The following is a 23760-nucleotide window of genomic DNA, read 5'->3' as shown; positions in this document are numbered from 1 at the left end:
TGGAGTCCTCTGGCACGTGTTTTGCTTGATTATGATATAGTATTATCCACTTACTGTGACAGCATTCATAGTTGTAACCCCAACTGACCGCTCCCCTTGTGGGAATCACACAATCATATGTGTAGTTGAGTAGGGAAAGTCTCCCCTCCACCGGCTTACTAGGCACCAAGCTGTAGCAGTACCCAGTTGAGAGCCCATTCAGTGCCGGTACGTGTACTGCAAAGGATATCTGAGGAAATACTGTTGTCCCCCAGGGGGAGGCTAAGGACAAGTCCCTGCGATGCCAGAGGGAAGTTATGGCTGACATCCCATAGGGGAATACTGTGCACATAACAGGGTATTCCTATGTCCCTGTACAATTCAGCTGCTGTGAATTATTTCTTCTATCTTCTTTGTGAATAATAAATTCTAGGAATAAAGGGTCTTACATTGGTCTGAGCTCCCAAATATAAATCCATAGGCAAGTAACTTTAACACCTCTATTCTCAACCATCTCCTATTAAGCCAAAACAGAACTGAATAGAGAGTGGTGGTGGGAAGAATTTTAAGCTCTTGCATGGGTTCTTCACCTCCTAATAGTGGAGGGAAATATATCCCATATGTTATGGAGCCCTATGAAACATCATCATTTTAGAAAAGAAAAATGTATGCAATATTCATATTTAAAGGGACAGTCAAGTCCAAAATAAACTTTCATGATTCAGATAGACCATGTAATTTTAAACAACTATCCAAATTACTTTTATCACCAATTTTGCTTTGTTTCTCTCAATATTCTTAGTTGAAAGCTAAACCTAGGAAGACTCATATACTAATTTCTTAGACCATTAAGGCCGCCTTTTATCTGAATGTATTTTGACACTGATTGGCTGAAATGCAAGTCTGTAAAAAGAATTGAAATAAGGGGCCAGTTTGCAGAGGCTTAGATACAGGGTAATCACAGAAGTAAAATGTGTATTATTATAACTGTGTTGGTTATGCAAAACTGGGGAATGGGTAATAAAGGGATTATCTATCTTTTTAAACAACACAAATTCTGGTGTTGACTGTCCCTTTAATAACGTGTGTAACTATGTATTTAGTGTAAATATTTCACATTCCAATGTTCTTCATATAGGGGAATATGTTAGTATTTTTAATAAACAAAAGTAGATAGACCCAGCAAACAGGGATGCGGCCAGTTGGCCAGGTGCACGTAGGATTAGCTAGCGACCACTAGCTCGATATATGTAGTACAAAGAGGCAGTTCCACAGCACCTTAAATAAAATGTCCTTTATTCAACAATCTTGGACAGCATAACATGCAACGTTTCGGGAACGTTATCCCTTAATCATGCATACCTCACTACTTTAATTATTGAATGGCAACTGGCACAATTCAGACATGGGAAACACCCTGTGTTCTTTTCAGTGATAGAGAGTTGGACCTATCTGTCTTCCTATAGATATGTTGTACTTTGTAACAAGTATAGATGTAATATCAACTGAAGGTTGATATATTTAGAAATAATATCTATTTAATATTAGTCTGTAATACAATGAACTAATACAGTTTTTCCTTCTGTACATTAATTAAAGGTAGCAGCTGTATAGTTTCTATGCATATTTATTCATTTTTGTATTAATTAATTTTTGTAATATTAACTCTTATAGTTCTTATGTAATTTTGTATATTATGATTTACCTTCTGTTTTCATTGCTGCGCCACAACAGAGGAATGCAGAATGCGTATTCTCTGTCAAGTATGCCTGGGTTATGTCTGGAGTGAGCAGTCAGTAGTTGATTTAACCTTACCGCTCTCACCGAGTACTGCAATTTTTCTTTTCTTTTGTTTTTCCCCTCACTGTCCGGTTGGTATATATATTCTAAGTGCAGATCTTCATATAGCTGCGGTTTCGATGTCTCTGGTAGGCAGACAAGATGGCGCCCGTTATTTTCTTTAGGAGCGCTTCACATAAGCGGCAATTAGTGTCCCAAATTTAACCAAAATAGTTTCTAACTTACATGCGGCAGATGCGGAGTCGTTAATAAAGGTGCCTATAACTTTTTAAAGTCAAAATAGGGCATTTATTATACCATTAGGTAGGGAATGGCCACGGAGCTTTTTCACTGTGCAACCATGTGCCTGCACGGTTATGCCCCGCCTCCTATGTAATTTTGTATATATTATGTATTGATTTTATTGTTTGAGAAATTTTTGTACATATATTGTGTTTACATAGACACAAAAACGCTATCACACCTATTATATTACTATATATATATCTTTTATATATATATATATAGTATATTATATTATATATATATATTACCAAACAAACATAAGATATATTTAGAAATATATGTTTTTAAGAATAAATAGAACATGTTCTGCTATGTGAAGAACATTGGAATGTGAAATATTCAGATTTCATGTCGAGTTAGCGCACTTGGTTAAATGCGATTGAGTTTACATGTGAGTGTTTTAGTTTTTTTTCCCACTTTTCATGCTCCATTGCAGTCTACAGGGGAATACGTTAACATGGTTGCGACATACGAAGCTCTGCTTTCTACGGGAATCAGGATAGTGCGCAAGCAAAAACCTTTTACTTTCAACTTGTTATACGTGCACTACCTGACACTAGCAAAAAGCCGAACTCTATTATTATAATTATTATCGGTTATTTGTAGAGTGCCAACAGATTCTGCAACTCTAGCATAGTTAATGTGCGAGTAGGAGCGCAAACGAATGCTTCACTCATAATCTAGCCCATAGTAGTTTGGGTTATCGCAGACGACTTATCCAAACTTTCTTACTTTGTAAGATTTTCTCTCCTTACAACTCAAGAATGAGTATCAATATTCATTCAGAAAATCCTACTTCTACAATGACTTCCTAAAGAGATGGTGTCTGATCAATGACCCAAACTCGTATCCACCTTCTGGTGAGTATTTATGTAAACACTTGGAATATCTTTAGCCTTGTTATTATCAGGGCATTATCCTCAAGCTAAATGTCTGTCCAAAGGGATCAACCCTGAAACCAATCACAAAGCAAATATTAATTCCCAACACACCAATTGGAGTGCTCTGCTTTCTCTGGGCAAAAAAACCATCTTCATAGCATTATTCACGGGTCTCAATTCTCCGCACAGGGGGGTCTTTCACACATAGGAAACAGCAGAGCATATTCTTCACCAACCTCCTTTAGTGACAGAGGCAAAGTATGACTGGGGGAGATGGGGAAGTGGGGATACTTATAGCTTTGGCTGTGGTGACTTTGCCTCCTCCTGGTGCTGAATTCCCAACAGTAATTAATGCATTTGTGGACTCTCCATGCCATTGGAAAGAAAACATGTTCAAAGTATTTTTCACATTAGGAAGATATTTATGGTTTGCTGGCTTATAGGGACAAGCTCGCCAAGAAAAGGTGGTTATTCCGTGTAGAAACATTTAAAAATGGTATTGAAATATTATCTTTCAAATAGAACAAATATCTCTTGAACATTTTAGTTGAATATCTATTTAATAAAAAATCTTTACTGCAGTCCAGTTTTACAATAATTTATTGAAGGCAGAAGATATTTAGTATAACAAAGTAAACCTATTTCTGCTCAGTGTGTACAGATATAACCATTGCACTTATGACGCACCATCCTGTTTGCATATTTACAAAATAAACCCAAGATTTTGTTTAAACTAAATAAAAGAGTATACAGATTTATATTTATTATTAATCCAAGTGTTTAGGCTGAGATGATATCCTCCTTGCTGTATATTGAAAGTATTTTGATAAAAAAAAATGAGATATATTTTATATGAGGACATAAAGGTGATTTAATCCTGAGATTTACTTATAAAGTCTATGCATCCTTAGAGTTTTAGACCTGCATAAATAGATTCTTCTCCACTTCACTGGCAGCAATCGTACCACAAAAAAACACCCCAGTAGAAGAAAAAACAAAAACAAAACAAGAATATAAAAAATAAGTCATCTACAGGGAAAATGACTGCAGTGCTATAACAATAAAAAAAGATGTGAAATGAATAGATGGATCTTACAGCTGTATTTATGCTACTGCTCAGGATGGGTCCCTGCATTGGAGAGCAAAGATGGCAGCTGCCACCAAAGGGGACACACTCCAGTTTTCAAGGTTTGGTTCTTGCTTTACTTATTCTTTGTGTCCATTTGACGCTTTGCTCCTGACCCACTGATATCCAAGTCCAGCTCTTCAAAGGAAGAACAACTGGCCCCTGATTCACTAGGGCTCTTTTCACTGTCTGTTTGTTCCTTGGGTTGAGGATCTCCACTCTCTACCTCTTCTCGGCTCTCAGACACCAGTTCTAGGCTTAGCGTACCTTCCAGGGTCAAGGGGTCCAGTTCTGCGTTAGTAAGAGAGAAAGACAATGCATCATATCATGTAACAAGACACTGAACATAGAGACTTAAATGCTAATCCTACATTTGATACACACACACACACACACACACATATACAATACATAACACATATACAATACACACACATATATACAATATACACACACACATATACAATACATAACACATATACAATACACACACATATATACAATATACACACACACATATACAATACATAACACACATATACAATACATAACACATATACAATACATAACACACATATACAATACATAACACATATACAATACACACACATATATACAATATACACACACACATATACAATACATAACACACATATACAATACACACACATATATACAATATACACACACATATACAATACATAACACATATACAATACACACACATATATACAATATACACACACATATACAATACATAACACATATACAATACACACACATATATACAATATACACACACACATATACAATACATAACACATATATACAATACATAACACATATACAATACACACACATATATACAATACATAACACATATACAATACACACACATATATACAATATACACACACACATATACAATACATAACACATATACAATACACACACATATATACAATATACACACACACATATACAATACATAACACATATACAATACACACACATATATACAATATACACACACACATATACAATACATAACACACATATACAATACACACACATATATACAATATACACACACACATATACAATACATAACACATATACAATACATAACACATATACAATACACACACATATATACAATACATAACACATATACAATACACACACATATATACAATATACACACACACATATACAATACATAACACATATACAATACATAACACATATACAATACACACACATATATACAATATACACACACACATATACAATACATAACACATATACAATACATAACACATATACAATACACACACATATATACAATACATAACACATATACAATACACACACATATATACAATATACATACACACATATACAATACATAACACATATACAATACACACACATATATACAATATACACACACACATATACAATACATAACACACATATACAATACATAACACATATACAATACATAACACACATATACAATACATAACACATATACAATACACACACATATATACAATATACACACACACATATACAATACATAACACACATATACAATACACACACATATATACAATATACACACACATATACAATACATAACACATATACAATACACACACATATATACAATATACACACACATATACAATACATAACACATATACAATACACACACATATATACAATATACACACACACATATACAATACATAACACATATATACAATACATAACACATATACAATACACACACATATATACAATACATAACACATATACAATACACACACATATATACAATATACACACACACATATACAATACATAACACATATACAATACACACACATATATACAATATACACACACACATATACAATACATAACACATATACAATACACACACATATATACAATATACACACACACATATACAATACATAACACACATATACAATACACACACATATATACAATATACACACACACATATACAATACATAACACATATACAATACATAACACATATACAATACACACACATATATACAATACATAACACATATACAATACACACACATATATACAATATACACACACACATATACAATACATAACACATATACAATACATAACACATATACAATACACACACATATATACAATATACACACACACATATACAATACATAACACATATACAATACATAACACATATACAATACACACACATATATACAATACATAACACATATACAATACACACACATATATACAATATACATACACACATATACAATACATAACACATATACAATACACACACATATATACAATATACACACACACATATACAATACATAACACACATATACAATACATAACACATATACAATACACACACATATATACAATACATAACACATATACAATACACACACATATATACAATATACACACACACATATACAATACATAACACACATATACAATACATAACACATATACAATACATAACACACATATACAATACATAACACATATACAATACACACACATATATACAATATACACACACACATATACAATACATAACACATATACAATACACACACATATATACAATATACACACACACATATACAATACATAACACACATATACAATACATAACACATATACAATACACACACATATATACAATACATAACACATATACAATACACACACATATATACAATATACACACACACATATACAATACATAACACATATACAATACACACACATATATACAATATACACACACACATATACAATACATAACACACATATACAATACATAACACATATACAATACATAACACACATATACAATACATAACACATATACAATACACACACATATATACAATATACACACACACATATACAATACATAACACATATACAATACACACACATATATACAATATACACACACACATATACAATACATAACACACATATACAATACATAACACATATACAATACACACACATATATACAATATACACACACACATATACAATACATAACACACATATACAATACATAACACATATACAATACACACACATATATACAATACATAACACATATACAATACACACACATATATACAATATACACACACACATATACAATACATAACACATATACAATACACACACATATATACAATATACACACACACATATACAATACATAACACACATATACAATACACACACATATATACAATATACACACACACATATACAATACATAACACACATATACAATACACACACATATATACAATATACACACACACATATACAATACATAACACATATACAATACATAACACATATACAATACACACACATATATACAATATACACACACATATACAATACATAACACACATATACAATACATAACACATATACAATACATAACACATATACAATACATAACACATATACAATACATAACACATATACAAAACATACCCATACTATAAACACACATTTTAATTGATAGTGAAACAAACTGTAAATGCAAATATGAGCACAACTGACAGAAAGGGTGCCAAATTGCAAAACTGGTCAATGGTTTCAGTCAAAATGCATGCACATGCAAAGTAACACTATGGGCTCCATGTACTAACAGGCGGGCGGACAGCTTCCCAAATCGCGAAGCTGTCCGCCCCCCTTCGCTACACACGGGCAGTGGATCTGTTGATCCGCTAGCCGTGTGTATCATTACACACTCATCACAGTGTGTAATGCCCGCCACTTCATTTGTGCTGCTGAAGGGGCTGTCAATCACTGACAGCGAGGTCTCTGTGTTTTTTATTCCTCACCTCAGAGTAGGGTGACCGATGCTTCTTACATTGCCGGAAGCAGGCTTGCATATGCAAACGTGTCCCGCAAAGGCTTCGGAGCAGCTTTCGCTGCTTCGTACACAGAGCCCTACATATATATATACACACATATGCATACTGCATACAGTATATATATATATATATACATATACACACACACTATATATATATATATATATATATATACACACACACATATACAGTATATATATATATATATATATATATATACACATACACAGTATGTACATACACACACATATGCATACTGTGTGTATATATATATATATATACACACACACATATACAGTATATATATATATATATATATACACATACACAGTATGTACATACACACACATATGCATACTGTGTGTATATATATATATATATATATATATATATACACCCTTCCAATTAAGTCAGTCTCATTTTGAAAGCAAAATTCCAGATGTTTTGCAATTTTTATCTGATCATCTCTACTTAGGCCAATTAGAAACAGATATGTGTGTTAGGGTTAGGCTTGTGAGGTCTCCATGTGCACTGCCGTGCCTCAGAATGGTAAAACTCCTCGTTTTCATACTTAAATGACAGGAAATTGGGGCAAACTAAATAATACAAAAGTGTGCTGCAAAGTTGTTTTATTGCGCATTAACATTTTAGATCACAAAAGTTATAAAACCTTAAGGACTTCATTTACATGCACCATTTTGACACAATAGTTCAATTTTGAGAGGTTACCTTTTTCTATGAAAATTTGAATTTCACAGGGATACAAACATATCATGGCAACAAACATCTAATAAAAATACAGAACCGTGCCCACCCAGAGTGTACTGATATTCTCTTGGATAGTTGCATAACGCTACTCTTGCAAAATTAAATATAAAAAAAACACGGGTTCTACAAAATAAATGAATTCCAGAAGATGGACAAAAAAAAAATACTATTGACTTGTTAGCCGTATGCCAGGCTGCAGGAGCTATGCAATAGATCACTCCAAAGCAGAGACCTCGTATGACTTTCAGCTAAAACAAAAACAGCGTTCTCAGCGTGTTCTTAAAAGCAAAAGTGCCTCCAAGCCACACACTGTCAAATGAAATAGTTTAAAACGACTAAATTCTAAAATAGCAAAAAAATAAAAATATATAATCTCAGCTTATCAATGTATCCCTCTTACCCAGAACTCCCCAATGGGAAACATCAATATGAATGACGCTATGAATAGATCATAATACGTTTTTTTGGCATAACATTCCACTCCATATAGAACAGAACACCAGAAGCCACATTAAAAAAACATAATTTATATAAGAACTTACCTGATAAATTAATTTCTTTCATATTGGCAAGAGTCCATGAGCTAGTGACATATGGGATATACAATCCTACCAGGAGGGGCAAAGTTTCCCAAACCTCAAAATGCCTATAAATACACCCCCACCACACCCACAATTCAGTTTAACGAATAGCCAAGCAGTGGGGTGATAAAGAAAGGAGTAGAAAGCACCAACAAAGGAAATTTGGAAATAATTGTGCTTTATACAAAAAATCATAACCACCATAAAAAGGGACTCTTGCCAATATGAAAGAAATGAATTTATCAGGTAAGTTCTTACATAATTTGCATACAAAGAGAGAAGCGCTCTACCAGGAACGAACAACAGCTCAGTGGCTTGTTCTATGGCGATTTACCACCCGGAAGCAGCCTCTTTTAGACCAGTGTGCTTTTCACAGAAGAAAACTTTCCTGAAGTATATCAGTCTGATCCTGCCAAGTAAGGTCAGTCCAGCCCCAAAATACCAGGCAATTCTCCTCTGAACAAGGAACATGACAACCCCAGACGATCGTTTCGGCATTGCCTGGTATTGCCTGGTATTTCGGGGCTGGACTGACCTTACTTGGCAGAATCAGACTGATATACTTCAGGAAAGTTTTCTTCTGTGAAAAGCACACTGGTCTAAAAGAGGCTGCTTCCGGGTGGTAAATCGCCATAGAACAAGCCACTGAGCTGTTGTTCGTTCCTGGTAGAGCGCTTCTCTCTTCGTATGCAAATTATTATGACCCTGGGGAAGTCTCCCTATGGGTGATGGGGGAAACCAGACGTGGACTCCTTGCCCAGTGTGCTTAGAGGAATGTGGCTGCACCTCACTGACGAGGCCCATAGGAGGCCGAAACGATCGTCTGGGGTTGTCATGTTCCTTGTTCAGAGGAGAATTGCTTGGTATTTCGGGGCTGGACTGACCTTACTTGGCAGGATCAGACTGATATACTTCAGGAAAGTTTTCTTCTGTGAAAAGCACACTGGTCTAAAAGAGGCTGCTTCCGGGTGGTAAATCGCCATAGAACAAGCCACTGAGCTGTTGTTCATTCCTGGTAGAGCACTTCTCTCTTCGTATGCAAATTATTATGACCCTGGGGAAGTCTCCCTATGGGTGATGGGGGAAACCAGACGTGGACTCCTTGCCCAGTGTGCTTAGAGGAATGTGGCTGCACCTCACTGACGAGGCCCATAGGAGGCCGAAACGATCGTCTGGGGTTGTCATGTTCCTTGTTCAGAGGAGAATTGCCTGGTATTTCGGGGCTGGACTGACCTTACTTGGCAGGATCAGACTGATATACTTCAGGAAAGTTTTCTTCTGTGAAAAGCACACTGGTCTAAAAGAGGCTGCTTCCGGGTGGTAAATCGCCATAGAACAAGCCACTGAGCTGTTGTTCGTTCCTGGTAGAGCGCTTCTCTCTTCGTATGCAAATAATTATGACCCTGGGGAAGTCTCCCTATGGGTGATGGGGGAAACCAGACGTGGACTCCTTGCCCAGTGTGCTTAGAGGAATGTGGCTGCACCTCACTGACGAGGCCCATAGGAGGCCGAAACGATCGTCTGGGGTTGTCATGTTCCTTGTTCAGAGGAGAATTGCCTGGTATTTCAGGGCTGGACTGACCTTACTTGGCAGGATCAGACTGATATACTTCAGGAAAGTTTTCTTCTGTGAAAAGCACACTGGTCTAAAAGAGGCTGCTTCCGGGTGGTAAATCGCCATAGAACAAGCCACTGAGCTGTCGTTCGTTCCTGGTAGAGCGCTTCTCTCTTCGTATGCAAAGTTCTTACATAAATTATGTTTTCTTTCATGTAATTGGCAAGAGTCCATGAGCTAGTGACATATGGGATATCAATACCCAAGATGTGGAGTCTTCCACTCAAGAGTCACTAGAGAGGGAGGGAATAAAAATAAAAACAGCCAAACTCCGCTGAAAAAAATCAATCCACAACCCAAAAAATAAGTTTATTTTCATTTTTGAAAGAAAAAAATTAAATCAAAAGCAGAAGAATCAAACTGAAACAGCTGCCTGAATAACTTTTCTACCAAAAACTGCTTCCGAAGAGGCAAATACATCAAAACGGTAGAATTTAGTAAATGTATGCAAAGAGGACCAAGTCGCCGCTTTGCAAATCTAATTAACTGAAGCTTCATTCTTAAAAGCCCACGAAGTGGAGACTGATCTAGTAGAATGAGCTGTAATTCTCTGAGGCGGGGCCTGACCCGACTCCAAATAAGCTTGATGATTTAAAAGTTTCAACCAAGAAGCCAAGGAAATATCAGAAGCCTTCTGACCTTTCCTAGGACCAGAAAATAAAACAAATAGACTGGAAGTGTTCCTGAAATCTTTAGTTGCTTCCACATAATATTTCAAAGCTCTTACCACATCCAAAGAATGTAAGGATCTCTCAAAAGAATTCTTAGGATTAATTTCTCTACTAATGTTGTTAGAATTCACAACCTTAGGTAAAAATTGAAAAGAAGTCAGCAAAACTGCCTTATCCTGATGAAAAATCAAAAAAGGAGACTCACAAGAAAGAGCAGATAGCTCAGAAACTCTTCTAGCAGAAGAGATAGCCAAAAGGAACAACACTTTCCAAGAAAGTAGTTTAATGTCCAAAGAATGCATAGGCTCAAATGGAGGAGCCTGTAAAGCCTTCAGAACCAAATTAAGACTCCAAGGAGGAGAAATTGATTTAATGACAGGCTTAATACGAACTAAAGCCTGTACAAAACAGTGAATATCAGGAAGTATAGCAATCTTTCTGTGAAATAAAACAGAAAGAGCGGAGATTTGTCCTTTCAAGGAACTTGCAGACAAATCCTTATCCAAACCATCCTGAAGGAACTGTAAAATTCTAGGAATTCTAAAAGAATGCCAGGAGAATTTATGAGAAGAACACCATGAAATGTAAGTCTTCCAAACTCTATAATAAATCTTCCTAGAGACGGATTTACGAGCTTGTAACATAGTATTAGTCACTGAGTGAGAGAAACCTCTATGACTTAGAACTAAGCGTTCAATTTCCATACCTTCAAATTTAATGATTTGAGATCCTGATGGAAAAACAGACCTTGAGATAGTAGGTCCGACCGTAACTGAAGTGGCCAAGGCAGGCAACTGGACATCCAAACCAGATCCGCATACCAAACCTGTGTGTCCATGCTGGAGCCACCAGCAACACAAAAGACTGTTCCATGATGATTTTGGAGATCACTCTTGGAAGGAGAACTAGAGGCGGGAAAATGTAAGCAGGATGATAACACCAAGGAAGTGTCAGTGCATCCACTGCTTCCGCCTGAACATCCCTGGACCTGGACAGGTATCTGGGAAGTTTCTTGTTTAGATGAGAAGCCATGAGATCTATCTCTGGAAGAACCCACATCTGTACAATCAGAGAAAACACATCTGGATGGAGAGACCACTCCCCTGGATGTAAAGTCTGGTGGCTGAGATAATCCGCCTCCCAATTGTCTACACCTGGGATATCCACCGCAGAGATTAGACAGGAGCTGGATTCCGCCCAAGCAAGTATCCGAGATACTTCTTTCATAGCTTGGGGACTGTGAGTCCCACCCTGATGATTGACATAAGCCACAGTTGTGATATTGTCTGTCTGAAAACAAACGGTTCTCTCTTTAGCAGAGGCCAGAACTGAAGAGCCCTGAAAATTGCACGGAGTTCTAAAATATTTATTGGTAATCTCGCCTCTTGAGATTTCCAAACCCCTTGTGCTGTCAGAGATCCCCAAACAGCTCCCTAACCTGAAAGACTCGCATCTGTTGAGATCACAGTCCAGGTTGGCCGAACAAAAGAAGCCCCTTGAACCAAATGATGGTGATCTATCCACCATGTCAGAGAGTGTTGTACATTGGGATTCAAGGATATTAATTGTGATATCTTTGTATAATCCCTGCACCATTGATTAAGCATGCAAAGCTGTAGAGGTCTCATGTGAAAACGAGCAAAGGGGATTGCGTCTGATGCTGCAGTCATGAGACCTAAAACTTCCATGCACATAGCCACTGAAGGGAATGACTGAGACTGAAGGTGCCGGCATGCTGCAACCAATTTTAAACGTCTCTTGTCTGTTAGAGACAGGGTCATGGACACTGAATCTATCTGGAAGCCTAAAAAGGTGACCCTTGTCTGAGGAATCAAGAAACTTTTTGGTAAATTTATCCTCCAACCATGTTTCCGAAGAAACAACACTAGTTAATTTGTGTGAGATTCTGCATTATGTAAAGACTGAGCTAGTACCAAGATATCGTCCAAATAAGGAAACACTGCAATACCCTGTTCTCTGATTACAGAGAGTAGGGCACCCAGAACCTTTGAAAATATTCTTGGAGCTGTTGCTAGGCCAAATGGAAGAGCAACAAATTGGTAATGCTTGTCTAGAAAAGAGAATCTCAGAAACTGATAGTGTTCTGAATGAATCGAAATATGAAGGTATGCATCCTGCAAGTCTATTGTGGACATATAATGTCCTTGCTGAACAAAAGGCAGAATAGTCCTTATAGTCACCATCTTGAAAGTTGGTACTCTTACATAACGATTCAAAATTTTCAGATCCAGAACTGGTCTGAATAGATTTTCTTTCTTTGGTACAATAAATAGGTTTGAATAAAACCCCAAACCTTGTTCCTGAGGAGGAACTGGCATGATTACCCCTGAAGACTCCAGGTCTGAAACACACTTCAGAAAAGCCTGAGCTTTTACTGGATTTACAGGGATACATGAGAGAAAAAATCTTCTCACAGGAGGTCTTACTTTGAATCCTATTCGATACCCTTGAGAGACAATGCTCTGAATCCAATGATTTTGGACAGATCTTATCCAAAAATCCTTGAAAAACCTCAATCTGCCCCCTACCAGCTGAGCTGGAATGAGGGCCGCACCTTCATGCGGACTTAGAGGCTGACTTTGGTTTCCTAAATGGCTTGGATTTATTCCAATTTGAGGAAGGCTTCCAATTGGAAGCAGATTCCTTGGGAGGAGGATTGAGTTTTTGTTCCTTATTCTGACGAAAGGAACGAAAACGGTTAAAAGCCTTAGATTTACCCTTAGGTTTTTTATCCTGAGGCAGAAAAACTCCTTTTCCTCCAGTGATAGTTGAAATAATAGAATCCAACTGAGAACCAAATAAATTATTACCTTGGAAAGAAAGAGATAGTAATCTAGATTTAGATGTCATATCAGCATTCCAAGATTTAAGCCACAAAGCTCTTCTAGCTAATACAGCTAAAGACATGGATCTAACATCAATTTTGATAATATCAAAAATGGCATCACAAATAAAATGATTAGCATGTTGCAGTAAGCGAGTAATGCTAGATATGTCAGGATCCAATTCTCGTTGCGCTAAATTCTCCAACCAAAAAGTTGAGGCAGCCGCAACATCAGCCAAAGAAATAGCAGATCTGACAAGATGACCTGAATATAAATAGGCCTTCCTTAGATAAGATTCAAGCTTCCTATCTAAAGGATCCTTAAAGGAAGTACTATCTTCCATAGGAATAGTGGTACGTTTAGCAAGAGTAGAAATAGCCCCATCAACTTTGGGGATTTTTTCCCAAAACTCTATAGATTTTGCTGGTAAAGGATACAATTTTTTAAACCTTGAAGAAGGAATAAAAGAAGTACCTGGCTTATTCCATTCCCTAGAAATCATATCAGAAATAGCCTCAGAAATAGGAAAAACCCCTGGGGAAACCACAGGAGGTTTAAAAACAGCATTTAAACGTTTATTAGACTGAACGTCCATAGGACTGGTTACCTCAATATCCAAAGTAATTAACACTTCTGTTAATAAAGAACGCATATACTCTATTTTAAATAAATAAGTAGATTTGTCAATGTCAATGTCTGATCAAGGATCTTCTGAATCAGATAGATCCTCATCAGAAGAGGATAAATTATTATGTTGTTGGTCATTTGAAATGTCATCAGCTATATGTGAAGTTTTAAAAGACCTTTTACGTTTATTAGAAGGTGGAAATGCAGACAAAGCCTTCAAAATAGAATCAGAAACAAATTTTTAAAATTTACAGGTATATCATGCACATTAGAAGTTGAAGGAACTGCAACTGGCAATGTACTATTACTGATAGAAACACTATCTGCATGTAAAAGTTTATCATGACAACTATTACAAATGACATTTGGTGAAATAATTTCTACACTTTTACAATAAATGCACTTAGCTTTGGTAGAACCGATGTCAGGCAGCAATGTTCCAGCAGAATCTTCTGAAACAGGATCAGATTGGGACATCTTGCTCAATGTAAGAGAAAAAACAACATATAAAGCAAAATTATCTATTTCCTTATATGACAGTTTCAGGAATGGAAAAAAATGCAAAAGCATAGGCCTCTGATAGAGAAAAGCAAGAGGCAAACATCAATGGGGTATTGAAATAATGAAAAAAATTTGGCGCCAAGTATGACGCACAGCGTAACGTAAACTTTTTTGGCGCAAAAAATAACCGGAAATGACACACTTGCGTCACTAATGACGCCGCCGTGTGAAAGGTCTCGGCGTCACGTATGACGCCAGAAATGACGAAGTTGCGTCATAAAAATATTTTCGTGCCAAGAATGACGCAATAAAGTTTAGCATTTGACGCACCCGCGGGCCTAATACCCGCAATAGCAAGAAGTAGTCAATTGAAAAAACGACTAAACCCCAGGTAAGAAAAAAATTCTTAAAATGTTTAAATTCCCCAAATATGAAACTGACAGTCTGCTGAAGGAAATACATGAACCTGACTCAAGGCAAATATAAGTACAATACATATATTTAGAACTTTATATAAAACCAGTACTAAAACAGTTATTAGTAGAGGTAATGGTAAATTGAGAGTATATCGTCTATCTGAAAAGGGAGGTAGGAGATGAATCTCTACGACCGATAACAGAGAACCTATGAAATAGACCCCCGTTAGGGAAATCATTGTATTCAAATAAGTGATACTCCCTTCGCGTCCTTCTGACATTCGCTGTAATCAGAGGAATCGGGCTTCAACAATGCTGAGAAGCGCATATCAACGTAGAAATCTTAGCACAAACTTACTTCACCACCTCCATAGGAGGCAAAGTTTGTAAAACTGAATTGTGGGTGTGGTGGGGGGTGTATTTATAGGCATTTTGAGGTTTGGGAAACTTTGCCCCTCCTGGTAGGATTGTATATCCCATATGTCATTAGCTCATGGACTCTTGCCAATTACATGAAAGAAAGCTGCACATATCAATAGACTTCTGAATACTGTGAATTAAAGGGACAGGAAACCCCAAAATTTCCTTTAATACTTTGAATAGAACAAAGTTTTAAACAGCTTTCCATTTCCAATTGTTCTTTATTCTCTTGTTATCCTTTGCTGAAGGAACATCATTGCACTATTGGCAGGTAGATGAACACATCTAGTTAGCCAATCACAAGACACAGATGTATGCAGGCAGCAGTAAGCAACTTGCTCCCACTAGTATAGGATATGTGCGTATTCTTTTTCAATAATGGATACGAAAAGAACGAAGCACATTTGAAAATAGAAGTGAATTTAAAAAGTGCCTTAAAAGAAAAAGCTCTATCTGAATCATGAAAGATTACATTTTGAATGTCCTATCCCTTAATCCCCCTTAGCTAACAAAGGCTGTATTTAGATAGTTGTCAATAATGAATAATTGGCGACCACTACACGTTAATGTTTTTGTTTGTAACACTTAAAGGGACATAAAACATGTTGAGATCTGTGCATATCCTAAAAGGGCTAATTAATATAAAATAGTTTGCATAAATTGTTTAAAAATTGCTGGCAAGTATTTTCAAAAATAAACAAAATGAATTACATAGCTAAGCTGCTTGGAACAGCCAACTCCACCCCCCCCTTATTAGTGTTTAGACACAGGCATTGTATTTAAACTGAGTTCATAGCTTCTAGGCAGCTCCAGCAGGTAATCCCTATACATTTTTGCATTATACAAAACAACAATAGATATAGATACAGCCATAAAGGCCCATTTATCAAGCTCCGTATGGAGCTTGAAGGGCTGTGTTTTTGGCGAGTCTTCAGACTCGCCAGAAACACCAGTTATGAAGCAGCAGTCTAAAGACCGCTGCTCCATAACCCTGTCTGCCTGCTCTGATGAGGCGGACAGGAATCGCCGCAATTCAACCCGATCGAATACGATCAGGTTGATTGACACCTCCCTGCTGGCGGCCAATTGGCCGTGAGTCAGCAGGGTGGCGGTGTTGTGAGCTGCTGGTGCATTGCTGAATACGGAGAGCGTATTGCTCTCCGTATTCAGGAGGTCTTGCGGACCTGATCCGCACTGTCGGATCAGGTCCGCAAGACCTTTCATAAATAGGCGGAGTTAGAGCTTTAGAATTCAGAAACTAAAATGAAAGGGTTAATGGCGAGGCACTGCAGTATAAATTTGCAGGTAAAGTAATTAAAGGACATATTATTATATTTTGTCTCTATCCCAACTTGCTTTATGTCCCTTTAACATCTCTCTGAAGTTTACATAGTACCTTTTTATTTCTAATTAGTTTGTCAATAAACACAAGCATTCCGTGCTGGTTCTTCTTAAACGAATGCTGAATATGGTAGCTGGTCAAGGCATGAAGCCCTTTTTGGAGCTGAATGTATTTATTTAATAGTGCAACACACAAAAATGTGTGCAAATCCAGACCAATATAAAAAAACAAATGCAAGTTTATTCGTCATGCACATGAATGTTGCAGTATTGCTCCTCCGTGGAATTCAGAACCCAGAAATTCCTACATGCTGCACAGTGCTTGGTTACACTGTGAAACAATTTATCTATATTTGTTGCTTATAGCACACAACAAATGACGAACGATAAACAGGCGTGTGCAAATTTTCGTGTTTGGCATTCTTTTATAGAAGGCCACAGGCAGCTCCTGCACCTGGTTATTTTCGGCAATGAATTTATTTGCTTAAAGTGATGGTAAATCCTAGTTCTTTTGAAACACTAGGATTTACCAGTACTACAAATAAAAGGGGACTTTCAGTCATGAAGTATAAAATACTCGCTTTATTGCGGTGGTCTGGAACCGAACACTCAATATCGCAGAGGTACACCTGTATATAAATGCTTAAGAAAACAGGAAAGCTTGACAAGGAAGGAACACGTTCAATCAGACTTACGCGTTTCAGATAACGTTGTTCACAGACTCAGTAATACTATACAGATGTAATTCAATTTATAGTGCTCAATCAACGTTACTGTGACGGATACCCCGGCTACCCCGACTGGGTAGCTCCGCCAAACGGGTCCTGCTTCCTCCCTGCCGACTGCAGCTATGTAGCTGGCAAGTGACCACAGTCTGTAGCCACCCCTGATGCCTGACAGCATCAGTATTCAGGGTCCCACCCTGTGGCAGACTCTGGCTACCCAGACTAGATAGCTCTGCCAGACGGTCCTTCCTCTACCTGGAATAAGCTGCTATGTAGCCCAGGAAAGTGATTTTAGCAGGAGCCTACCCAAATAACTAGACATACTAGCATTCAGCTGAAACAGGAAATAATTTTATTGAAAACACACACTACTTTTATACACAAAGCTCATCTTGATAAGATACTGGACAATCCCACAATTTTCACGCCATTCCCGCCCCTCCAGACAGACCGGCACCTCCATAGCAGCCACAGTCCCACCGAATCCCAGGACACAGGGGTGGCGGTGATCCCGGGGAAGGGTGGCGGTGATCCCCCAAAAAACGGAGCTCTGGGGCAAATGGTCGCTGGAGCGACCAGGGGTAAAGTTAGAGGGTGTCCTGCTGTTCTGTGGCCAACTGGGAGTTCCAGGAGCCGGGCCAGCCTAGGAGGGTTTTCCCGGTCATAGACCAGCTCCTCTCTTAACAAGTTTAGAACAAAAAACAAACAAACAAAAGCTTGCAGAGATTGTGGTTGCTCGAGGAGCCCAAAACCACTGAGAAACAACAGGGGTGAGGTTGTAGGGGGGTAGGGGGTTTAACCCTTGCAGCCCGGTATCCGTGACAACTCCCCCCTTCCAGTTCGGCAGACCCGGCTAGATCCACACGGGTCTACTTGGGGCTGTCCGAGGAGCATTCTATTTCAGTCTGCCTGGAAAGTCCATCGGCATTCCCATTGCTCTTTCCTTTGCTTTTTCATAATTTTATTGAAAACACACACTCCTTTTATACACAAAGCTTATCTTGATAAGATACTGGACAATCCCACAATTTTCCCGCCATTTCCGCCCCTCCAGACAGACCGGCACCTTCATAGCAGCCACAGTCCCACAGAATCCCAGGACACAGGGGTGGCAGTTTCGGGGTGATCCCGGGGAAGCGGTGGCACTTCTAGGGTGTCATTTTAAAGCTGTCGTCCCCAGATACAACAGTCCAAAAAGCGGTGTGATTTGTCACTGGGGACCGGAGATACAGCCCGTTGAAGTTATGGGGTTGTAGGGAGGTAGGGGTTTAACCCTTGCAGCCCGGTATCCATGACAGTTACCACCATTTACCCCCATTTAACCCCTTGTAATACTGAGAATACAATTGATAAAGGTTTTTACTAAAAGCATTTAAAACTATAAGTAAACTATTATATACTCATAATTCATACTTATGGATTCCAAACATATATTACATTATTCTCCAAATTAAAGCCATTAGAAAACTTGGGCTAGATTACAAGTGGATCGCTAAATGATTGCGCTCCCGCAAACGGGTGAATTTGCCTGTTTGTGGGAGTGCAGTAATTAACCAGCCATTACAAGTGGCTGGTTATTGCTACTGAAAGCTTGCGGTAGCAATTAGTGCTTATAAAATTAACCAGATCGGATCTCTGGTTAATTTTATAAATCTGCCCCAAATGCCCCCAAAATACAGTCTAGCGCAGTTTATTAAAAAAAAAAGAAAAAGATGGCAGTATCTTTATTTTTTAAATAAAATTACTGCACTAGGCAGTATTTTAGGGTTAAAGTCGGTGGCAGTGGGATGCCTTTACATTGTGGTCTATGGGAACTGTGTCTTCCCAGTAAATATATATATGTATATGATTATAATATTATATACATAAATATTTATGTGTTAACCTACCTGAATCAAAAAAGAAAATGTTTGGGTTTCATATCCCTTTAAGTTGTTCATCTTATCTAAGAATACCTAAGTAGAGAGAGAGAGTGAGAGAGAGAGGGGAGAAGAGAGAGAGAGAGGGGGGAGGAGAGAGAGAGGGGAGGAGAGAGAAAGAGAGAGGGGAGGAGACAGAAAGAGAGAGGGGAGGAGAGAAAGAGACTATATATATATATATATATATATATATATTTATATATATATACACATAGAGAAAGAGAGAGGGGAGGAGAGAGAAAGAGAGAGGGGAGGAGAGAGAAAGAGAGAGGGGAGGAGAGAGAAAGAGAGAGGGGAGGAGAGAAAGAGGGAGGGGAGGAGAGAGAAAGAGAGAGGGGAGGAGAGAGAAAGAGAGAGGGGGAGGAGAGAGAAAGAGAGAGGGGAGGAGAGAAAGAGGGAGGGGAGGGGGAGGAGAGAGAAAGAGAGAGGGGAGGAGAGAGAAAGAGAGAGGGGAGGAGAGAGAGGAGGAGGAGAGAGAAAGAAAGAAAGAAAGAAAGAGGGGAGGAGAGAGAAAGAGAGAGGGGAGGAGAGAAAGAGACTATATATATATATACATATATACACACACACACACACACACATATATATATATATATATATATATATAGATAGATAGAGAGAGTATATATATATATATATATATATATATATACACACACACATATATATATATATATATATATATATATATATATATATATATATATATATATATATTTCTTCAAAACCTACTGCAACCCACTCCCGATGCTTACCGGGCCCTGGACCAGTCCGGCTAAAACTTACCGGGCCTTGAGGTCACTTAAGTTGAGAACCACTGGTCTAGCATAAAACAAAATTTATGCTTACCTGATAAATTTATTTCTCTTGTGGTGTATCCAGTCCACGGATTCATCCATTACTTGTGGGATATTCTCCTTCCCAACAGGAAGCTGCAAGAGGATCACCCACAGCAGAGCTGTCTATATAGCTCCTCCCCTAACTGCCACCTCCAGTCATTCGACCGAAGACAAGCAAGAGAAAGGAGAAACTATAGGGTGCAGTGGCGACTGTAGTTTAAAAATAAAAAACACCTGCCTTAAAATGACAGGGCGGGCCGTGGACTGGATACACCACAAGAGAAATAAATTTATCAGGTAAGCATAAATTTTGTTTTCTCTTGTAAGGTGTATCCAGTCCACGGATTCATCCATTACTTTTGGGATACCAATACCAAAGCTATAGGACACAGATGAAGGGAGGGACAAGGCAGGCGCTTAAACGGAAGGCACCACTGCCTGTAAGAACTTTCTCCTAAAAATAGCCTCCGAAGAAGGAAAAATATAAAATTTGTAGAATTTAGAAAAAGTATGAAGCGAAGAACAAGTCGCCGCCTTACAAATCTGTTCAACAGAAGCCTCATTTTTAAAAGCCCATGTGGAAGCCACCGCTCTAGTGGAATGAGCTGTAATTCATTCAGGAGGCTGCTGGCCAGCCTCCAGATCTGCATACCAAGTCCTGCGTGGCCACGCAGGTGCTATCAAAATCACCGAAGCTCTCTCCTGCTTGATCTTGGCAATCAGACGAGGGAGCAGAGGAAACGGTGGAAACACATAAGCCAGGTTGAAGGACCAAGGCACTGCTCGCGCATCTATCAGCTCTGCCTTGGGATCCCTGGACCTGGATCCGTAACAAGGAAGCTTGGCGTTCTGACGAGACGCCATGAGATCCAGTTCTGGTTTGCCCCAAAGTTGAATCAACTGTGCAAACACCTATGGATGGAGTTCCCACTCCCCCGGATGAAAAGTCTGTCGACTTAGAAAATCCGCCTCCCAGTTCTCTACTCCTGGGATATGGATAGCTGATAGATGGCAAGAGTGAACCTCTGCCCATAGAATTATTGTTGAAACCTCCAACATTGCTAGGGAACTCCTTGTTCCCCCTTGATGGTTGATGTAGGCTACAGTCGTGATATTGTCCGAATGAAATCTGATGAACCTGATCGCAGCAAGCTGAGGCCAAGCCTGAAGAGCATTGAATATCGCTCTTAGTTCCAGAATGTTTATCGGAAGGAGTGCCTCCTCCTGAGTCCACGAGCCCTGAGCCTTCAGGGAGTTCCAGACTGCACCCCAGCCCAGAAGGCTGGCATCTGTGTTACTATTGTCCAATCTGGCCAGCGGAAGGTCATACCCTTGGACAGATATACCCACCAGAGAAGATAATCTCTGGTCTCTTGATCCAGATTTAGTAGAGGGGACAAATCTGTGTAATCCCCATTCCACTAACTGAGCATGCAGAGTTGCAGCGGTCTGAGATGTAGGCGGGCAAACGGCACTATGTCCATTGCCGCTACCATTAAGCCGATTACTTCCATACACTGAGCCACTGAAGGGCGAGAAGTAGAATAAAGAACACGGCAGGAATTTAGAAGTTTTGACGACCTGGCCTCTGTCAGGTAAATCTTCATTTCTACAGAATCTATCAGAGTTCCTAGGAAGGAAACTCTTGTGAGAGGGGATAGAGAACTCTTTTCTTCGTTCACTTTCCACCCATGAGACCTCAGGAATGCCAGCACAATGTCCATATGGCGATTTGAAAATTCAACGCCTGTATCAGAATGTCGTCTAGGTAAGGGGCTACTGCTATACCCTGCGGCCTTAGGACCGCTAGGAGTGACCCTAGAACCTTCGTAAAGATTCTTGGTGCCGTAGCTAACCCAAAGGGAAGAGCCACAAACTGGTAATGCCTTTCTAGGAAGGCGAACCTGAGAAACCGATGATGATCTCTGTGTATCGGAATGTGAAGATAAGCATCCTTTAAGTCCACGGTAGTCATATATTGACCCTCCTGGATCATAGGTAGGATGGTTCGAATAGTCTCCATCTTGAAGGATGGGACCCTGAGAAATTTGTTTAGGATCTTGAGATCTAAGATTGGTCTGAAAGTTCCCTCTTTCTTGGGAACTACAAACAGATTTGAATATAAGCCTTGCCCCTGTTCCTCCTTTGGAACTGGGTGGATCACTCCCATAACTAGGAGGTCTTGAACACAATGTAAGAATGCCTCTCTCTTTATCTGGTTTGCAGATAATTGTGAGAGATGAAATCTCCCTTTTGGGGAAGAAGCTTTGAAGTCTAGAAGATATCCCTGGGACACATCTCTTGCCCAAGCCTGGGCGAAGAGAGAAAGTCTGCCCCTACTAGATCCGTTTCCGGATTGGGGGCTGATCTTTCATGCTGTCTTAGAGGCAGCAGCAGGTTTTTTGGCCTGCTTAGGTCTCCAGACCGGCTTGGACTGGGCAACATTTCCCTC

The 23760-nt window shown here is 38.6% G+C and overlaps 1 protein-coding gene across 1 annotated transcript in view; it reads right to left on the bottom strand.

Annotated features, from left to right (window-relative positions):
- Positions 1–3527: 3527 nt before the first annotated feature.
- Positions 3528–23760, bottom strand: part of TEX264 (testis expressed 264, ER-phagy receptor) — a 128093-nt gene continuing 107860 nt past the window's right edge. Inside the window, exon 4 of the mRNA XM_053721117.1 lies at positions 3528–4362. Within this exon, the coding sequence (XP_053577092.1) occupies positions 4148–4362 (215 nt within the window). The 3' untranslated portion in view covers positions 3528–4147. The remainder of the gene's footprint in view (positions 4363–23760) is intronic.

Source organism: Bombina bombina, chromosome 7 (genome assembly GCF_027579735.1).
Source record: "Bombina bombina isolate aBomBom1 chromosome 7, aBomBom1.pri, whole genome shotgun sequence".
Classification (NCBI taxonomy): domain Eukaryota; kingdom Metazoa; phylum Chordata; class Amphibia; order Anura; family Bombinatoridae; genus Bombina; species Bombina bombina.
The sequence above is the reverse complement of the archived record's forward strand: the minus strand, read 5'-3'. Positions and strand labels throughout refer to the sequence as shown.